This window comes from Augochlora pura, chromosome 1, assembly GCF_028453695.1.
Source record: "Augochlora pura isolate Apur16 chromosome 1, APUR_v2.2.1, whole genome shotgun sequence".
Taxonomy (NCBI): domain Eukaryota; kingdom Metazoa; phylum Arthropoda; class Insecta; order Hymenoptera; family Halictidae; genus Augochlora; species Augochlora pura.
In genome coordinates, this window is record NC_135772.1 from 4,330,490 (window position 1) to 4,349,220 (window position 18,731).

General features: G+C 39.3%; 4 protein-coding genes and 1 long non-coding RNA gene across 15 annotated transcripts; 3 read left to right on the forward strand and 2 right to left on the reverse strand.

Annotated features, from left to right (window-relative positions):
- The first annotated feature begins 1,565 nt into the window (after positions 1–1,565).
- Positions 1,566–5,543, forward strand: Nachrbeta2 (nicotinic acetylcholine receptor beta2). Its single transcript, XM_078197216.1, has 12 exons — positions 1,566–1,823; positions 1,971–2,128; positions 2,208–2,252; positions 2,327–2,436; positions 2,608–2,788; positions 2,939–3,095; positions 3,164–3,291; positions 3,359–3,534; positions 3,726–3,878; positions 4,208–4,320; positions 4,579–4,691; positions 5,031–5,543. The coding sequence occupies exons 1-12, from the start codon at positions 1,772–1,774 to the stop codon at positions 5,265–5,267; spliced, it is 1,623 nt and encodes a 540-aa protein (XP_078053342.1). The 5' UTR covers positions 1,566–1,771; the 3' UTR covers positions 5,268–5,543.
- A 590-nt stretch (positions 5,544–6,133) lies between these two features.
- Su(var)2-10 (E3 SUMO-protein ligase Su(var)2-10) lies at positions 6,134–10,397 on the reverse strand. Of its 8 annotated transcripts, none has more exons than XM_078197118.1 (10): positions 10,120–10,397; positions 9,632–9,804; positions 8,588–8,754; positions 8,270–8,368; positions 8,052–8,187; positions 7,688–8,002; positions 7,486–7,587; positions 7,166–7,406; positions 6,667–7,086; positions 6,134–6,358 (listed from the first exon to the last, which is right to left on the reverse strand). In XM_078197118.1, the coding sequence occupies exons 2-10, from the start codon at positions 9,653–9,655 to the stop codon at positions 6,150–6,152; spliced, it is 1,713 nt and encodes a 570-aa protein (XP_078053244.1). In that variant the 5' UTR covers positions 9,656–9,804; positions 10,120–10,397; the 3' UTR covers positions 6,134–6,149. The 8 variants fall into 8 exon arrangements, with proteins under 8 accessions (XP_078053244.1, XP_078053235.1, XP_078053227.1 ...); XM_078197109.1 differs by having other exon boundaries at positions 9,632–10,010; XM_078197101.1 differs by having other exon boundaries at positions 9,632–10,022.
- Positions 10,398–10,422: 25 nt separating this feature from the next.
- Poli (DNA polymerase iota) lies at positions 10,423–15,498 on the forward strand. Of its 4 annotated transcripts, none has more exons than XM_078197186.1 (3): positions 10,423–11,511; positions 11,581–11,752; positions 11,853–15,498. In XM_078197186.1, exon 3 carries the CDS (start codon positions 11,941–11,943, stop codon positions 13,636–13,638), a length of 1,698 nt encoding a protein of 565 aa, XP_078053312.1. In that variant the 5' UTR covers positions 10,423–11,511; positions 11,581–11,752; positions 11,853–11,940; the 3' UTR covers positions 13,639–15,498. The 4 variants fall into 4 exon arrangements, with proteins under 4 accessions (XP_078053312.1, XP_078053303.1, XP_078053322.1 ...); XM_078197177.1 differs by having other exon boundaries at positions 10,423–11,381; XM_078197196.1 differs by lacking the exon at positions 11,581–11,752 and having other exon boundaries at positions 10,423–11,381.
- On the reverse strand, positions 15,492–17,186 carry LOC144478891 (uncharacterized). Its single transcript, XR_013495417.1, has 3 exons — positions 16,999–17,186; positions 15,941–16,926; positions 15,492–15,831 (listed from the first exon to the last, which is right to left on the reverse strand). It is a non-coding gene; the product is annotated as an uncharacterized LOC144478891 (long non-coding RNA).
- Positions 16,711–18,379, forward strand: LOC144478878 (chymotrypsin-2-like). The gene is made up of 5 exons (XM_078197229.1): positions 16,711–16,939; positions 17,004–17,163; positions 17,243–17,492; positions 17,637–17,774; positions 18,125–18,379. Exons 1-5 carry the CDS (start codon positions 16,888–16,890, stop codon positions 18,275–18,277), a joined length of 753 nt encoding a protein of 250 aa, XP_078053355.1. The 5' UTR covers positions 16,711–16,887; the 3' UTR covers positions 18,278–18,379.
- Positions 18,380–18,731: the final 352 nt, after the last annotated feature.

Genomic DNA, 18,731 nt, shown 5'->3' on the forward strand with positions numbered 1-18,731 from the left:
GTGCGAGACATTGTGTGGCCACGGATCGATCGTTCCGCGGGCCCGTTTACACCGCCGACCCGCCACTTTTCGGGATATATCCCCGTTCCGGGGGTGCTTCCGAATACAAACTATCCCGTGTGCTTTGCACTTCCCCCGTTACTCGTTCGACATAATTACTGTGCTTTCTGAACGAGCCGACACGCGGGACATCCTATCGCGTGCTTCGTTCGTTGCGGGGAAATACCGATCACGGTGGATCGTCGTTCACCGGGGACGTCGAAAGGGGTGGTTTGGATTAGAAGCGCGGAAACGCGGGTTTCCTTGGGAAATCTGCTGCTAACCTGTCTTCCGGATGGGAAAACAATGTGGGAAAGTTCGAAGGGTTGGCAGAACTTGCGCGAGATTTTATGGATTGTACTGATTGCGGATTCGACCCCTTTAATTGTAATGGGGTCTCGATAGAGAATAATTGCGTGTTTTAATTCTTTTGTACTTTGCACTTTAACTAAATTAAATGACTTGGGAGAATCGCGTTCTATTAATTTTTGTTTCCTCTAAGAAAATTATTAACGCATTAATTGTAATTATTTCGACGCTACTCTGAAACTATAAACATTTTCCACATCACTCTCTCACTCCAAGTATTCTTGTACTATTCCCAAACTGCACATATTGCATGCTGTATTGCACAAACCCTATACTCCGTGTCTGTTGCGTTTCTCAGTGAATAATAGTCCTTTAAATAGTTCCGAAATATTCGTGCAACATCTGCAAACATGTCCGCCTTTGTACCCATCGGTTCCTCTACTTAGTAACTTTATTTAGACAGCGCAGAAGAGAAAGTTTTCTACTCCATCATCTTGCGAGAAACCAAAACCACGGAAACGAACCTGGATAAGGAATAACCGCGTACACAATTTAAGTTTTAAAGTCGAGGACGTTTCAAACAAATTTATATCTTATCCTGTGTTACTCTATTTAGGAGAATTATTGACTCAATTGTTCAGATTTTAGTAGAAACAATGAACTATAATTAGTTTCCTATTAATTAATTTCCTTTAAATATGACAGAAGTATTTCTACTTTATGCTTCTGAGGATATATCTAATTATTCTATTATCCAGGCATGCTAAACCACATTGCTAAACAAATTTAATTACCAGAGAAGAATCAAAGGGGTGTGAGCAAATAGTTGACCCAAACCTAACGAAGAGTGCGCCAGCTACCAAGACAGAGTTCCCCGACGTCGGTAAATGCAAACTGCAACCCCTAGAGCCCACCACGAGCCACCCTTCTAATCGATAGTCACGCCCGTTTACAATTTCGTAGCAAAAGAATGATTAAAATTCACTGAGTCGTTCTCGAAAACGTGTAAAATTTATCCGGAGCCGATTAAAGTCCCCGAACGCTTTAATTAATTATTAATCGTGTTGACCGAGCTATTTGAAAATACATTTCCGCGCTGAGGGAAGCACGCAAGCGCAATCGGGGGTTGATAACAAACGGAGACTGGGAAATGTGGACCGCAGTGTGCACGATGGCGCTAACTTCAGATATCGATTTTGGTCCAGTGGGATGCAGAACGCTCGTGTCCCGTTAATCGCGTTTCATACTGTTATTTTCCGGGAGGGAACGGTTTCTTCGCACTAAACAACCTCTCGGCGTGATAATGTCAACTTGCGGAACCGTGGTGTGCGGTGTCAGCAGGTGAACCACGCGTAATTCGTTTGCTGGGAGTGGCCACTGCCATCTCGCCCCTACGCAGTTTTGTAAATAGTCGGGGATTAAAATGCGAATATGTGCGCTCGGGATATTTCTAAATTACATTAGCATCGTGTACGGTGAGTCTGCTCTAATACCGTTCTTATACTGTCGTTTTTAATCGGGCGGATCCCTGTTGTCACCCTCGCGGAGCTTGTTGTTGTCTCGATCAGCCTTCGTCCTCTTGTATACGCCCTTTTTAATATTTCATGGGATCTTGGTTTCAGGTGCCGCGGGGATGAAAACCTTCGAGGCGAACCCTGACACGAAGAGGCTTTACGATGACCTGCTGTCTAATTATAACAGACTCATCCGCCCAGTCATCAATAACACCGAAACGTTGACAGTTTGGCTCGGCCTAAAATTGTCACAACTGATAGAAATGGTAAAAAACATTTGTGGTTGTATTATTTTGTTAAAACGGCGACAGAATTGTTCGACTAATCGGGTGCTAATTTTTCTAGAACTTAAAAAACCAGGTGATGACCACGAACGTCTGGGTGGAACAGGTATAATCTACTTACAGAGTCTGTTAGGATCATTGTTTGGATTGTATTGTAATTTATACGGTTTCATTTTGCAGAAATGGTTCGATTATAAATTACAATGGGACCCAGAGGAGTACGGCGGCGTGGAGATGCTTTACGTGCCTTCAGAAAACATTTGGCTGCCAGATATCGTTCTATACAATAAGTAAATATCATGATCATTTAGATAAGTTAGTCGTTTCGAAGAATTTTAATATTTTAAACATAGTAATTGATACCTAAATCACATTTATGGCAAGCATTCGTTCGTACCACTTTTAAATTTTTATTACTATTATAATAAATCTATTTCTATATTTGTATTGATGCTGTTCAGTGCCGATGGTAACTACGAAGTGACGCTGATGACGAAGGCAACACTGAAGTACACGGGCGAGGTGTCTTGGAAGCCTCCGGCGATTTATAAATCATCCTGCGAGATCAACGTGGAATACTTTCCCTTCGACGAGCAATCATGCATCATGAAATTCGGTTCTTGGACGTACAACGGCGCTCAGGTGATAACTCCAATATTATACCTCCACCGTTAACGAATCTCGTTTCCATTATCTAATAAATTGAGGCAGGACAAATCGTCCCGTAGGTGCAAATAATTAGTGTTAGGATAGTATTTCGAAGAGATGCTTTGTAAAGACTTTTGCCAACAGGTAGACCTGAAGCACATGAAGCAGATACAAGGCAACAATATGGTAGAGTCGGGCATCGATTTGAGCGACTTCTACTTGTCGGTAGAATGGGACATCCTCGAAGTTCCAGCCTCCAGAAACGAAGAGTATTATCCATGCTGCACAGAACCATATTCTGGTTAGTCTTCCATTGTTTGGTCTCAATAATCCTCTTCGATCTTCTACGTTTAATTTTTCCATATGCAGATATCACATTTAACATCACGATGCGGAGGAAGACGTTGTTTTACACGGTCAATTTGATCATCCCCTGCGTGGGCATCACCTTTCTCACTGTCCTCGTTTTTTACCTGCCAAGCGACTCGGGCGAAAAAGTATAAAACACATTTACCTAACCACTTTTACAGAATATGACTCATATTGAGTATGTTTTTCACGTAGGTCTCGCTGTGTTCCTCGATTCTGCTCTCGCTGACGGTGTTCTTTTTACTACTAGCCGAAATTATACCGCCGACATCGCTGGCCATACCACTTTTAGGGAAATACTTGCTGTTCACCATGATATTGGTCACTCTATCGATATGGATCACCGTATGCGTTCTAAACGTCCACTTCCGGTGACTAAAATTCAATCAAACTTTCCAATTGCATTAATTCACATTTTTCATACATTGCAAACTTATCGGCTCTTCTACAAGGTTCTGACAGCTTTTAAACGATAGCTAGGCTTAATTTCAACGCTTCGATGTTCAGAGTTAAAGCTAATTATCGTCGAGAACATTGTCAAATTCTGGTTCTCTTTTAATAGATCTCCATCCACGCACAACATGTCTGACTGGGTTAGACAAGTATTTCTAAATTGGATGCCTCGGATGCTGATGATGCGTCGGACACCGTACTCAACACCTGAATACGACGACACTTACATGGACAGCGGCTATACTAACGAAATAGATTTTAGGTGGGTAGCTCATGCAGGAAAGTTATCCTCGAAAGCTTGAATGAAGACTCTAAATACATTCTAAACCGTACGATGAAACGATTTACTAGATTGCGGAGCTTGCTTCCTAAAAAATAGACAGATTTAAATGACAAATACTGACACTTATTAATAAGACAAATATTTTCGTATATCTTACGAATTTGTCCATGTATCCAAAGTAATAGTTAAAATAGAAGAAAGCAACAATTTTCTGTACAAACATAAAATTATACGTCTTAAAAATCTATGAAGTCATTCGCGGTAGCGAGCAATCAAATTCAGAGGCATCTGGTATTAATTTTCTACAGCGTGAGCGATTATCCATTGGAATTGAAAGGAAGTCCGGACAGGTTCGAGAGCGTTACCTCGCAGTTAAAAAATATTCGAGAGGACGACGCCCGACACTTTCCACACGCATCAGGTAAATCATTTTTTAATGCTCCATACAAAAAAATGTTTATTTCAGCATCTCAAAAAACAACAACGTTCTTGGCGTTCCCAAGAACTATTACAAACGAGACTGGATAATCGCGTTGCCTGATATCCTGTCAAAAACACATGACACGGAAAAATGATTTAATCACGAAAATAAACGCTATTCTCATACATGAAAATGTGAGGCACAATGTAATGTTGTTTAAGCGGAACGATGCGCTAACAATGAGACTTATGATTACAGTTACTGATAGTGAGAATACTATGCCAAGACACTTGTCTCCGGACGTCATATCAGCCCTGAAGGGTGTGCGTTTTATTGCTCAACATATAAAAGATGCGGACAAGGACAACGAAGTGAGTAGAGTTCACAGTAAGAACTTTCATCTAGCACACGGTTTGTTTAATTTTTTTCGAGTTGACTGCCATGTTAATGAGACAGAGAAATGGATTTCATTCGAATTTCAAGGAGACTGGGGAATTGAAGATGATCAGTAAAAAATACATTGCTTCGCTAATTATGGTTTAAGGAATAAATTATCCTCCACTTATAATTCTACAGTTTAAAGGAATAGGAAGTGAATGAAACCCCGGAATAACTCATAAGTAATAATAGGCTTGGCGATAGGCAGTCAACGTATAAACAAATGAATTCACGAATTATTAACAATAAGATTTTGCTCTAATATTTCCCAGGTAATAGAAGATTGGAAATTCGTAGCAATGGTGTTGGACCGACTGTTTCTTTGGGTTTTTACTTTAGCGTGTATCGGAGGAACCCTCGGTATAATATTCCAGGCACCTAGTCTATATGATACAAGAGAACCCGTGGACCAACAACTCACCGGAATATCATTCCGCAACTATATGTATCCAAACTTAGAAGAGATCCCGCAGAAAGGAACCGAAAGTCCAATAACAAATAATTATTAACCATGATCCGCTAAACGAAAAATCAATAAAGGATCGAATAGTATAGAAAATAAAATAAATACTCATTATCGATTGCATTGAACTCCAAGACACCTAACACCAAGGTTAACACGTTAAACGCCCAGCCCGGTTTGCAAGTCGTTCAGTTCAGGCCCAGACTCGGCCTCAAGAGGATCACGGACGGATGAGCCGGATAATGTAAAAACAAACTCACCTGTGTTTGTCCTGTGTCAATAAATTACATTAATCTTTTTTTAAATATTATCTTCTTTTTTTTAAGCCTCGACTGTACAAAAACCGACGTCGCCTAAGCAAAATGCTTAGTCCTCACATCAGTACTCAAGGACCGAGACCCGCGGTCGTGTAATATGAACCTAAAGTCTACGGCCGGTCCCTGCAAACCGAATGGGCCTGAATGGGAAATCCTAGGTGCCTGCATGGCGTTTAACGTGTTAATAAAAGGCTTGAGCTACGAAGTAAACGATTACTCTTTTTATTCCATTGATCGATACTGACGGAATCACTACTCCGCAACGATTAAAACTGTATTAAAATATCTTTTTTCCATTTCGACGAAACCCATCAGCATCCCCAAATGTTCTCTGTCGTTTTTTTTGTATGATTTTCTTATACTATCGAATGCTAATGACGGAATGTAATTGAAAATAACTCAACTCGCTTATTAGAGCATTTCTTTCTCTTTTAGTACCAAAAGTAAAAAGATCATGACGTTACCTATATTAGCCCCTGAACAATACAGTTTAAATTCCGACAATCGCGGAACAAGTCAACGGTTGACTTATATTTGTTCTATAGGCGACTCAAACGAATATCGAACATTTGATAGTGTCATGTGTAGAGATAAATATAAAAAACTTTGCTTTATTCTAAATCAATTATCATCAATTCTGGCGAGTCGCTAGTACTACTGATGGAGCTGGTCTGTGATTTTTTTGGCGAAGATGTTCCACAAGCCTGCTTCTTTGTACTCTGTGTCGGCGTATTGTTTTCATCGTCGTCGTCACTGTCCGATATCAAATCAATTACAACGGCTCGTCTCTTTTCCTTCGGCGGCGCAGGATTACTTTCATCTAAATTGCAAACCCAGATATTAGCTAAAAATAATTGAACGTCTTTTATGTCTGATAGTATGTCTTAAATTAACAAACATCGTCGTAAGCAAAAATTGTTTCCCAGGATCATGGCTTTCCAGATTTTAAGATCATCTATGTTTGTCTTTTAAATGGGCAATAAATTCTTATAAATGTTGTATAATAGTCAACGTCCGGATGAATGCGATTATAATACATGTATATGTATAAATGCGAAAAGAAATAATACGTACATCAAAACTAAATAAATAAAATAAATAAATTAATGGCTGAGGAAAGTAACTCACCGAGATCCACCGTGTCCACATCGATCTTGCGATCCTGCGAGTTTGTAACTACTTTCGCAGACTCGGCTTTGTCTTTGTCTTTCTCTTTCTTCAAAACCAAATTTTCCCAAGAACCGTCCTGAAGAAGTTGAATCTCGTTGACGTCTGGTAGCAATTTTTTGGAGTTGAGAACCTCCTGGAAATAACCGTCGATAACGAGATTATCGTATAACGCCGGCTTATCGCAAACTGGACAGCTCCATGTGGGCTTCCTCTCATTCATTTGCAGAAACAACGATGCGTCAAAACATTGCAAATGAGAGCACGTGGACGAGCGACAGGGCGTGCTCATTCGCATTTTTCCTAATGGACACGCTAACGACACCCTCAGTGACGTTGTTGCTATTTCGCTATCCGCGTCCTCGTTCAGTTTTTCCTTAACTGTGTAAAAAAAAATTGATAATATACCAGTTACTCTCTAGGATAGACGAGATGCTGAGGACGAGTATCTGTTACTTACTTAAGCCCCTTGTGTAATCCGAGTGTCGCACGCCCCTACATTTTAATCTTGATAATAGTTCGGCACTTGATAATTTTCTAACTAGGTACACTGCAATTGCGTACCGTCTTCCATAGTCGGCTGACCACGTGACGTGAATGTGGTTCGCTACGGTTGGCGATAATTTGACTAAAGCGCTAATTTGAACAGGCCTCGGCGGCCTCTTTGGTTCCACTCCTGGTTTATTTGTGGGTATAGGATTCTGGTCGAATTGAGAATAATTGGACAATAGTAGAATATTTTATCATAAAATAAAATTATACTGTTCTTGGTTTACTCACAGGTAGAGGACACAGTTTTCCATTAACTTTCACTGCAATACTAGGTGGAAAACAGTCTTCTTGTTCGCATGTGGTCTCTTGTAAACAAAATCGCATTTGTACCTGCGTTTTAGAAAGTAACATGAATTTACTCGAGATTGTTATAAAGTACAGATAGGATAGGTAATTCTATTTGATGCAGAACTGAATTAACCAATGATACCTGTACACTATAGTCAATTTTACTACCGGCCCGGCAATCCCGTGAACTAGCTATGTCTGTCGATTGTTGTGGAGTTAAATGAAACATAAACGAGTTCTCCTGAAGCCTCATAGATCCCTGAGGCATCAAGCCAGACGGTTTCAGTAATTCAGCAAGTAAATCGTAAAATGGCAGCTTTTTAAGTCTAACATCTGGATGAACAGGATACTGACTTCTAGGTTGTATTTGTAATGGTGATGGTAGAACTTTTGGAGGATATGGATATGGACTATAAGCAGCACTTGCTGTCTGCTGTAATATTAAATCAGATGTATGCTAATAAATAAAGTTTTCAATCAATCCACATTGAGTTTGTTAAACTAACTTGTGGTGTTACACTGGTGTAGCCTGTGGTTTGATAAACTGGATTTGTTCTAGGTGTTGGTAGGGATGCCTGATGTGCTGGGGGAAGGTCTTTCCCACTGGAGACTGCTGACTGTTGCAACTGCTGGCTGATTTGCCTTTGAAGTGAATACAGAAAAGTAACAACATCCGACACAATTACCTTCTTTACAGAGTAGGTCAAGGTTAAAGAAGGCTCACCTCGTGTAATAATTTCTGGACTGCATGTTTTGATCAATTTGTGGTTCCCCAGAACCACCCGTTTGACCGTACATTTGGTGTGATGCAAGTTGATCAGCTCTAAACAAATCATTGAACAAAATAATGGTAATAGTGCTTTGTTACAGATGTATCTTGATACGTATAGTACTTAAAGTATAATAGTATGCCATAGTACATATAAAAGAACAAATGCAATAGAAAAAATATATTCGTGTATTTGTTAAATAAAAGTAATAATTTTTACAAATAAACAAAATTTCGAACGTATACTTGTATTCACATTAATATTATACTCACTGTATGGTTTTATATAGTTCACGTATTTTGAGCTGAACTGGATGGGATCTCAAACGTAACAATTCTAGTGCACGTGTTTGTAACTCTGTTTTTCTACCGGATTTATTTCTACCAGCGAAACCAAGAAGCATCTGAAGTTCAGATACTCGAAAACTCAATACCATATTCTGCAATCACAAAATTAAAATATTCATGTATTTCAACTACTGTACATACAACTTTTCCTAAAATGTTTACCTCGATTGAAAAGAAAAAAAACAGAAATAGAATTACTTACAATAAAAAAAGTAATCTCTAACAGAAGAAAATATGATGCCTCAAATACATTGTCAGATTTGATCAGGTAATTAATATGCATGTTTCATATACTGCTTCAAAGTATACAAACGTAATTTCAAAAATATGAAATCAGATATGAAAATACTAGGCATAAAAATCATACTTCAAGTTTTTCTATTCTACAAGAAATTAACATTGAATTTTCTTTTTTCCATTTTCGTCAATATACATGTTGCATTAAGACGAACACATCAAATACCAAAATACATTTTTACTTTCACAATTTTCAGTGAGTTTTATATGTGTCATGATACACTTGTGACAAAACACGTACGTTTTCAAATGATACTAGTTTTTCGAAAATGGTGTCGAGACGATGATAAACAGTCACAATATGATTTTGAAACGGACCGAGGTGAAAATTAAGATTACCTATAATTAGGAGGGAATTGCTTGTCTTCTGGATCATTGTGCGGCAGATAGAACATGATTGCCAGTACGAATGTAATTAAAGAAAGCCAGCTAATTATCGTAATATCTCACGCCGAAAGGAAAACAATCATCGCAACAATGGTGTACGAGCACGTACGGCAGTGTACTAAACGTCTGTTATTGACTTGTTAATACAATGTACTAACGCGAATTGTAAATCACTAATAACACCTATATAACCACGATAAATTCACAATGCAGACCCGCCGACTTTTCTCTAAAAATTTCACACGCAATCTACCTGCACTGCACCACTTTTAATACTTCACTCACCTCTAATTCTTTGGTCTCCGCCATCTTCTTAGACGATTTTTTTTGCGAAGCCGTTTTGCTTATATTATTTCCAACAGTTTTTGACAGAAAAATTCTCCTACCCGTTTCTTATAGTATGTACAAGTTGTTTCAATTGCAACTGGATCGTATACTTTTCTTGCGTTTAAATGTAGCTATAGTGAATAATACCGTTTAATGGCGCGAAATCGATTTTTACGTTCTAATTGTATGATCGCAGTGAAAAATCTGGCTTTCGTTGGGAAGCTCAATTCTTCTGCAAAATTTTCTGTTCAACGGCATAAGAACGAAGCAAATATCGATATTGGACACTTCGTTCGTTCGAAATGTGAAAAGAGATTTTCCAAGATGGCCGCCTGCACTGGATTCGGAGCTTAATTTGTAAAATCGGTACAATTTAAAGAAGCCGAGTAAGATCTTTCGTGGTATGACGTTTACTTTCTTAAACATGCGCTAAATAAGATACTCACATCTTACATTAAGGTTGTTCGTTTAAATTCTCTCTATATTTTTCACTGTTTTATGAAATCTACACGGTAATGGAAAATCTTTACGTGCACATACTGGTTATGTTTCATCTGTTAGATTGCATGTATCGCACTAAACATTTTACGTTCTGCTATATCTATGAGAACTATATTGCAAATTTATAATGTTTTCCGTTTTATAATTCGACTGTCTACTTTCAAAGACACGAAGTTGCATTTAAATTATTACACTAATCTTTTATCTAAATGCATCTTACATTAATAAAACACTGTCGTATAATGGAAACACCAATATACAATGCTACGTAAACCTATAACCCTTTATGGCGGTCATATCTTTTCAGATTTAGATAATAGATAATCTCCACTATAACGATGTGATATTTTCACTAGCTGTTCAGCTATCCGATTGGTTTATACCTAGGGGAAAAACACAATTCAGATAAATATCTTTTCATCCTAGTAACATTTCTAATGTCGTTGCAGATTCTAGTAATTAGCTTCATAGAAACATCATGGAAATGAACCATTACGTTAACCTTTAGTCTACCTTTAGTCTATTATGAATTCTATTATTATAAACTACTAAAAGATCAAACTGTTCATAACTTTTCATAACAATTTGATTTTAACTTCATTACATCTATGCGAAAATTTACCTAGGTATTCGATGAAACGATTGATTCCCATCTAGGGAAAAAACACACTTCAGATTGACATCTTTTCTCCTCGGCGATCGTCCAATGGCGTAACAGATGTTATTAGTTGGTGTTACGAAAATCATATTATCTTCTGGTGGAAAAATCTGTTGGCCTATATCGCAGAATAAGCAACGCGTTTGTCTATCTTAAGACATTTGTATCCAGTAAAATTTCGTGTGCAATTATAAATATGTAATGTATATATGGAGATATCTATGACAATTTAAAAACATGGCTACCATGTGAAAAATAAATTGGTCGCATTACTGTCTATATACGAGACTTTATTTAGTTTTTACAATAATTTCGTTTGATAGTATCAGCGGAACCCATTAGTCGTAAAAAGTACGTAGCTTCGATGAAACTTCTAAAGTGTTGGCGCGGATTTACCGAGTGAAACATTAGTGTTTTTAACAGTTACGACTGCATTTTTATTGTCTATCGAATCAGCTAACGGATTTATGAGGGATACGAATTCATCTGCATTCTAATATTCTGCATGGTTGTATGGCAGTAGACTTCACGAAGGAGTGTTAAATAATGGTAACCTTACTTTTTAATTTGGAACAAGTTCGAATACCTCATAAGGGAGAGATATGATTTTACAGACATGTACGAATTTTATTCATTACGAGAAAAACCATAATAATCACTTATATGATTGTAAATAGTTGTACGTAATTTAGGATCGGCGTATGTACTGTAGATTTCGTATGTGTATATAACTTAACCTATTTTTTAGATATGTAGTCACAATTAAACATATCAACAAGTATATAGCTATAATATCCACGACTTAAGAAACAAATTTGTTAAAATCTGTTATTGCTATGAAGAAACTTTACTAATATGTACAATCGCTAAACGTGATTAATTCGAAAGTCTGTTTATAAATAAATTAATTCCTTACAAAGGTAACAAATTTTATTAGACTGAAATTATTAGAAATGCTTTGTAAAAATCATTTCATTGCACTATGACTGTATTGTTACATATGTGTTATTATTGTTGCAGATTATATGTTAAAACATTAAGCAAGACAACTTGTATAATAAAAATTCTATGTATAATATTGTACTACATTATTTATAAATTGACATCAATGGATTCCATTGATTTTGATACAATTATACGACATCCAAGAACTATTATCCATGTAGATGTGGATTGTTTCTATGCTCAAGTGGAGATGCTGAGGCATCCAGAATTGGAAGGCAAACCATTGGGAGTGAAGCAAAAGAATATAGTGGTAACGAGCAACTATTTGGCCAGGGAATATGGAATTAAAAAATGCATGCCTGTCCAAGATGCTTTACAGTTGTGTCCGGGACTAGCCTTGGTAAACGGGGAGGACCTAACAAATTACCGTCAATTTTCTGCCAAAATATTAGACATACTACATCAGTTTACCCCTTTAGTTGAAAGATTGGGCTTTGATGATAATTTTATGGATGTCACGTCTCTTGTGCAGAAATGCATGAATTCTGGTAATGATTCTGAAACGAGCCTAGATATTTCCATGGAGGATCAAAGTCCAATTGGTGAAATATTTGGCTCCTCGGACGAGGAATGCCCATGTGGTTGCCATGCACGGTTAATCATAGCTTCTAAGATAGCGGCAGAAATAAGAAAACGGATTCACAAAGAGTTACGCGTCACCTGCAGTGCGGGAATAGCACACAACAAACTTTTGGCAAAGCTAGCAGGATCTTTGCATAAACCGAACCAACAGACAATGATATTTCCTTGCAGTGGACCAATGATGTTGTCCACGATCGGATCCGTGTCCAATATTCCAGGCGTTGGTCAGAAGACCACGCAAATGTTAATGTCGAACAACATCAAAACGGTGGATGATTTGCGTAAGGCACCTCTGGAGACTTTGGAGAGGAAGATTGGCGTTGATCTGGCAAGAAAATTGAAAGATAATGCTGAAGGTATTGACGAGACTATCGTGAAGCCAACAGGTAAGAAACAGTCGATAGGATTGGAGGACGGTTTCAAGAGCGTTTCTTTAGTAGCCGAGGTAGAATCAAGGCTCGGCGCGCTTTTAAGAAGATTAACAGAGCTGGCTATGGAAGATGGAAGGATCCCCATCGCCATGAGAATAACAGTAAGGAAGCACGATTTTAACAAGCCAGCCTCGGGTAAAAGGGAAACGCGTCAATGCGCTTTACCAAAACACTTACTGCCTTCAACAAAGTCCGGCGTTTACGATCATGCCAAGATGCTGCTGCTCGCTATGAAACTGTTCCATCGAGCCGTTGATGTCTCCAAACCATTCCATTTGACTCTGTTAGGGGTCGCTTTTACGAAGTTCGAAGAGAGATCATCCGGGAAGAATAGTATTACATCCTTCTTGCGAAAACAAGTCGCTGTTCAGTCTGTTTTAGACATAAGTTCCGAGGAGGGTATATCAGACGTGAGCCTCGGGTCGCCTATGAGCGTGAACCAGGACAGCAACGACGGCTCCGCAATGAGCACCACCTCGTCCCCCGTCTCAAAGATGATGGGTGCTGCCAATCAGGGAGCCGACGACGATCTTCTCAGCGAGATAGAGCCCCTGCCGAAGAAGACCAGACTCGAAGTGTGGCTGAGCGGCCGCAGAGAATCTCCGAGCAACGAAATGGCCGATTTACGGCTCAGCCCTTCATCGCCGATGCAATTGTCACCGAAAATCGACGCTGCGGTCCTCAAGTCTCTACCCATCGACATTCAAAGAGAAGTAACCCGCTCCTGGCCGACGACTAGTAAACCAAAACCGAATAATATATTGAAATATTTCATAGCCAATAAGTGACGGAGTTCGGTGGCCTAGATCGCAACGTAGCCATCTTTTTCTGTACACATCTCTGCGGTTACAATATTGGATGGCAGCACCATGTGATATTATGACTTTAAGTTACAGATGTCGCAAAACTCATTTGCAATCGCTTTGGGTATTAAACTTCTACGTATACACGTACACAATCATGCACATACACACACACATATACACACGTATATAATATATATATATATATTTTCTACGGCATTTACATCCATCAAATTTGTTAATACGAGGTGACTTTACCGTATAAATCCCTACCAGAGTCTATGAATAAATTCGCATAAATACACATTATACCTTATTTATTTGTCTTAACTGATCCAAGGATAGCCACGAACATTCGGAAGATAGATGTTCGATTGGATCTGCATTTATAAAGAAACAAAAATGTGTATTATTTCTGCGAGAGTATTTAAAGGAGCGTTCTACTAAAAAAATGTATCGCGGACGAAATTGTAAAAAAAAACGATCAACGAAAAGTATTCCCGAGAGTTTTAAAAATAAGTTTCTATTCTTATGATAGGCATCGAACACGCGCGTCTACCTTATGATCCGAAGCGGATAGGCACCGCAGGAGCGTATACATACGATATACATATAGGCATAGAAAAAACGAAGGATGTTCAGAATAAAACTGTGTTATTACGATCGTTTTCATCTTCATTGAACAAAATCATCCGAATATGTATTGTCCACGTTGCGTTCGATGGGAAAGCTTGCGTCGCGCCCGTACGGCGACCACAGCTTAGGGAGCCGTGAACACTGTCGTTCAATAAATGGCGTGCTGGCATTTGATTTTGTACGTATGCTCCGACAGCCGTACTGCGGCTGTATTGATTTCAAACGTGAAAGAAAAAGGGAAAAGAACCGAAAGGGAAGCGTTTATATTTTTAGTACCAATCATATTATACTTGCGAGTGTAGCGGGTGTTACGAAAAGATATGTCGTAAACGGAAGTACTCGATCGGCCCTAGCGTGCATCTGATATGGAGCTCCACACACATACACACACGCATGACAAAAGAATAGTTTCTATACAGTATATTATAATTATCTAGAATATTAGACAATCATAAAACTTTATCGGTTCGGTACGGTACAAGGTGAATAATTATAATATATATATTATATATATATGAATATATATATGTATGTATGTATATATATATTCATCTGTTAAGCATACACGAGATAAGGAAATGAGCCAACGATCCACGCGATTTCGAAATTAGTTCTGTCACACGAGCACGCGAAATGCGTGCGTTCACGCGGTTACTTAAAAAAACAAATAAAATAGTAACAAGAGAAAAACAAAAAAAACGTACGTACATTAGAGCGTGACCAGCGGCAAGTGATGCTGAAACAGTAGCTTTTGTAAACGATAAAAAAAATATACTTATATAAGGGTACGGAAGATTTATACGTTAAGCGTTTGTTAATGACCGACGCGGGTGACGAGAGATTAATTTACCAGCGAGTTCTCTTTTGATCTTTTATCTTTGTTTTCCTCTTTATTCTTTTTTTTGTGTAGCCCTTTCTTTCTATGTTTATTTATTTATCGTACTGTATAGGAAAAGCGGCGATCATTATCGACTATTAACTTCTGGTTGTGAGAACATGAATATTTTATACGTACACACACGAACACGCGCGCTCGTCATGAGGGGGATAGTATGAGCGGTTTCGAAGCCCACGCTGCGCCACCTTCCAACTTTTTCATTTGTTAGAATAACATGCAGCGCTTCTTCGGATAATTGCGTTCGTATGATTTCGACTTCGCACGTATTGCCTCCTACGTTTCATTTTTAAATAAAGAAAGTTCGAGTTGTACGCCCTTCGTTGCATTATTGTCTCTTCAATGACTATCCTTCGGCCTTTTTACATTATACGAGTAAGACAAATGAATATGTCCTGACATCAATATTATATTTATTAATATTAATATATTCCCATTTAATCCGAAGTCTGATCAATTTCGAGACCAATTGGGACCAGCGTTGGCCTTATTGAACCTAATGGAAGTAGCCAATGACTTAAACTGGCTATTAGAAAATTAGAAATTGGATAGAATGTTTGCACATTGCTCTGAGTCCATGCATTTTTGTTTAATTTTGTAAAATAGCTAGATTAGGTTGTCCTTACGGCGGTATTCTTGTCTAGAACCTAGAAAAAATAGATTATTTTTATTTAATTTTTTGAAAGCACATACTATCAAAAATATTTATACCGAAGGATATTGTTGGATTCCAGAAATTGATGAAGTTATACGTACAGATTGAATGGTCCGACCGGTATATAATGGAATCGAAACATATTCTGATTAATGCAGATCGACAGAAGAAGATTCAGGGCCTTTTTTTAATAGAAGGATGATCCTATAGTCCTAGGCTGGATTTGTATGCCCCCTTAAAACAGCACGAGCCTTTCCCTCAACAATTAAATGAAATGTATACGAAGCAATCTAGTAATTTCTTAATGAATCGTCAAAAGATTTCGTTCCTTTGTGCTCGATTCAAAGCACTGTGCCATCCAAATCTTCGCGTTGCGATATTTAAAAGGAATATCAGAAAGCGCAGCGCGTTCTCAAGTATGACGCCAGAATTAGACCCTTGCCACTACTATACAATTTGAATGAGGCCAATCACCCAGCCACCGTCTCTGAATGGGACATAATCAGGGTGAGTCACGTCATAATGGAATGAATTGTGCAGCTTTGTGACTTTTTAAATTGTCCTGCGCCCTCGTTTAATAAGCCTCCTCCCGAATGATCGTCTTTGCGCCGTTGATCGACGTAACGACGCTAATCGTGGATGGTCGAATAATCGTTTGTTCGCGTTTACCGAACCGTATGGCGCGTCACGCCTTTTAAAACATTACAATTATTCTTTGCGCTTTGCGATCGCACGGCTACGAAATTCTCACAGTCAAGTGCAAACGGGCGAATTGTTAGTCTAGCATCGTTCTACTCTTGAACGATAAGAGCACTCGCTGGTTCGGCCAGGGTCCTTTCTTAGGCCCTATCGCCGTGCACGTGAGATACATCGGAACTAGCGTTTTCATAGGTAATAATCTGACCTAAATTTAAATAGTAGTCCAGGTGTACGTTTAATTCCCATGGACATTAAGAAGTTGCTCGGTATAAATACCCTTCGAGCGTTTCGGTGATGCTAGATTGATAGTTACACTCGTGATCAACACCACCGTGAATAGTTCCCCAAAATGTTGTCATCGGTCTTCGTGTTCGCCATATTTACGGTGCTGCAAGCATTCGGTAATTAGCTCGGTCTTCACCATTATTATATCATATTGCAGAATATAATTTATAATTACTACAGCGGCAAGCATCAACGAAATCCCAAAGATCGTCGGCGGCACTGCAGCCAAAGAAGGAGAACATCCATACCAAGCTTCTCTGCGGTACAGAGGTCGCCATTTTTGCGGCGGATCGGTGCTGAACAAAAGATGGATATTAACCGCGGCTCACTGCTTATCGAGGTTCCCTATTGTTAACGTTTTTACCAGCAAATTCTCTGTATATTCATACTTTTTTTCTAAACATGATGAAACTTTACAGCTTCAACGACAGCGGAATAACGGTCGTGCTGGGCACCAACACGTTAGACGACGGCGGCGACACGTATCAGTCCGAGAAGATAATTAGCCACCCGTGGTACAGTTCTACGTTCATCAGGAACGATATCGGGCTGATTAAAGTGTCCAAGGACATCGTGTTCGGGGACAAAGTGAAGCCCATCGCTCTGCCGAACGAGAACTTCAGCAAAATTGATTACCCGGCTGTGCTGTCTGGTTGGGGGACCACCAGCGTGAGTATTTCGAGCAAATACGTCCCGCAGCTAACTTCTGCAGTTTCTTTTTTCACTTATTTGCGTGTCTCTTTCCTTCGTTTCATGTATGTCCTTAATGGGCGCAACAACATGTTCCGCGCGCACACCCTAAATCGTGTTAAGTACCCGGGAGAGGCGCCGAACGAGCTGCAGCACATCGAGCTGAGCGTGATCGATCAAAAACAATGTTTAAATGCCAGCTTTCGTATCACCAACGACAATATCTGCACACTTAACAAGAGGGGTGAAGGCGCTTGTCACGTAAGTGCATTCAGGTCTGGTCGAGTGCTCGAGAAGAGGGCCCTTTTCCCGTCAAAGGGACCCTCCGCGAAAGCGGCACCACTTCTTTTTTTTCTTATTTGTAGTCCGAGGAAATCGTGCCGGCAAGTGCGTGACAATGAACGCCATTCAGTTCTCGCTTATGCCGGATCGAAAGAATCGCTCTACGAGCGCGCACGGTTTGGCTTCCACTTTCTTATCGAGCCGCGGCTAATCCAATTTGCAAAGCGTCGAGCCGTCCCGAGATTTCGATATTAGAGCCCGTTTGCCGCTACAGCTTCTCCCTGATTGTAAGTCGTTTATCGTCATTTAATCGATGATGCTTTCCGTAGGGGGATTCCGGCGGTCCTTTGGTCGCCGACATGGAGCAGATCGGTGTCGTGTCCTGGGGTATACCGTGCGCCAGAGGACATCCGGACGTCTTCACTCGCGTCTACAGCTACAAAAAATGGATAAATGAGCACGTGCAAGAGGACAGCGAATAAATAAAGTGCGGGAAAGAAAGGAAAAATAATGAAATAAATAAGAAAATTAGGAATGAAAGTACCAAAGATATAAAGGGTCCATCAGTTGGTATAATTTTCGAATAATTTCAACCAGTCCAGTTCAGTATAATAAGTTAATGTAAAACCGAAAGGGAAGCGTAAATAAACTGCTACTACTTTGAATCTTACTGCATAAACCCTGCGAAAGAAATGGCGCCGAAGTGACCCATAAAATAGGTCCCCTTTGCTCGGCGGGAGACTAAACAAACGTGCTTGAACACGACACCGATGTTTCATAGCTTTTACGAAATTCAACCAACCGAAATTCAACTATGAATAATTTTCTGTTAGCCGAACTCGGTGGCTGCAACCTATCGTTGCCGCGTGTTTAGTTGCACACGCAACAATGCAACCTACGCTTATGCAAATGCACTTTAAGGTGACACCAATTTTA

Excerpts from the sequence above, each read along its gene's own strand:
- Poli (XM_078197186.1), top strand. The coding sequence starts at position 11,941 with ATGGATTCCATTGATTTTGATACAATTATACGACATCCAAGAACTATT.
- Nachrbeta2 (XM_078197216.1), top strand. The coding sequence starts at position 1,772 with ATGCGAATATGTGCGCTCGGGATATTTCTAAATTACATTAGCATCGTG. Across the intron at positions 3,292-3,358 it reads CAAGCGACTCGGGCGAAAAA|GTCTCGCTGTGTTCCTCGAT; the intron begins GTATAAAACACA and ends TTTTTCACGTAG. Across the intron at positions 3,535-3,725 it reads GTTCTAAACGTCCACTTCCG|ATCTCCATCCACGCACAACA; the intron begins GTGACTAAAATT and ends CTCTTTTAATAG.
- LOC144478878 (XM_078197229.1), top strand. The coding sequence starts at position 16,888 with ATGTTGTCATCGGTCTTCGTGTTCGCCATATTTACGGTGCTGCAAGCA. Across the intron at positions 17,164-17,242 it reads GCGGCTCACTGCTTATCGAG|CTTCAACGACAGCGGAATAA; the intron begins GTTCCCTATTGT and ends GAAACTTTACAG. Across the intron at positions 17,775-18,124 it reads GGGGTGAAGGCGCTTGTCAC|GGGGATTCCGGCGGTCCTTT; the intron begins GTAAGTGCATTC and ends TGCTTTCCGTAG.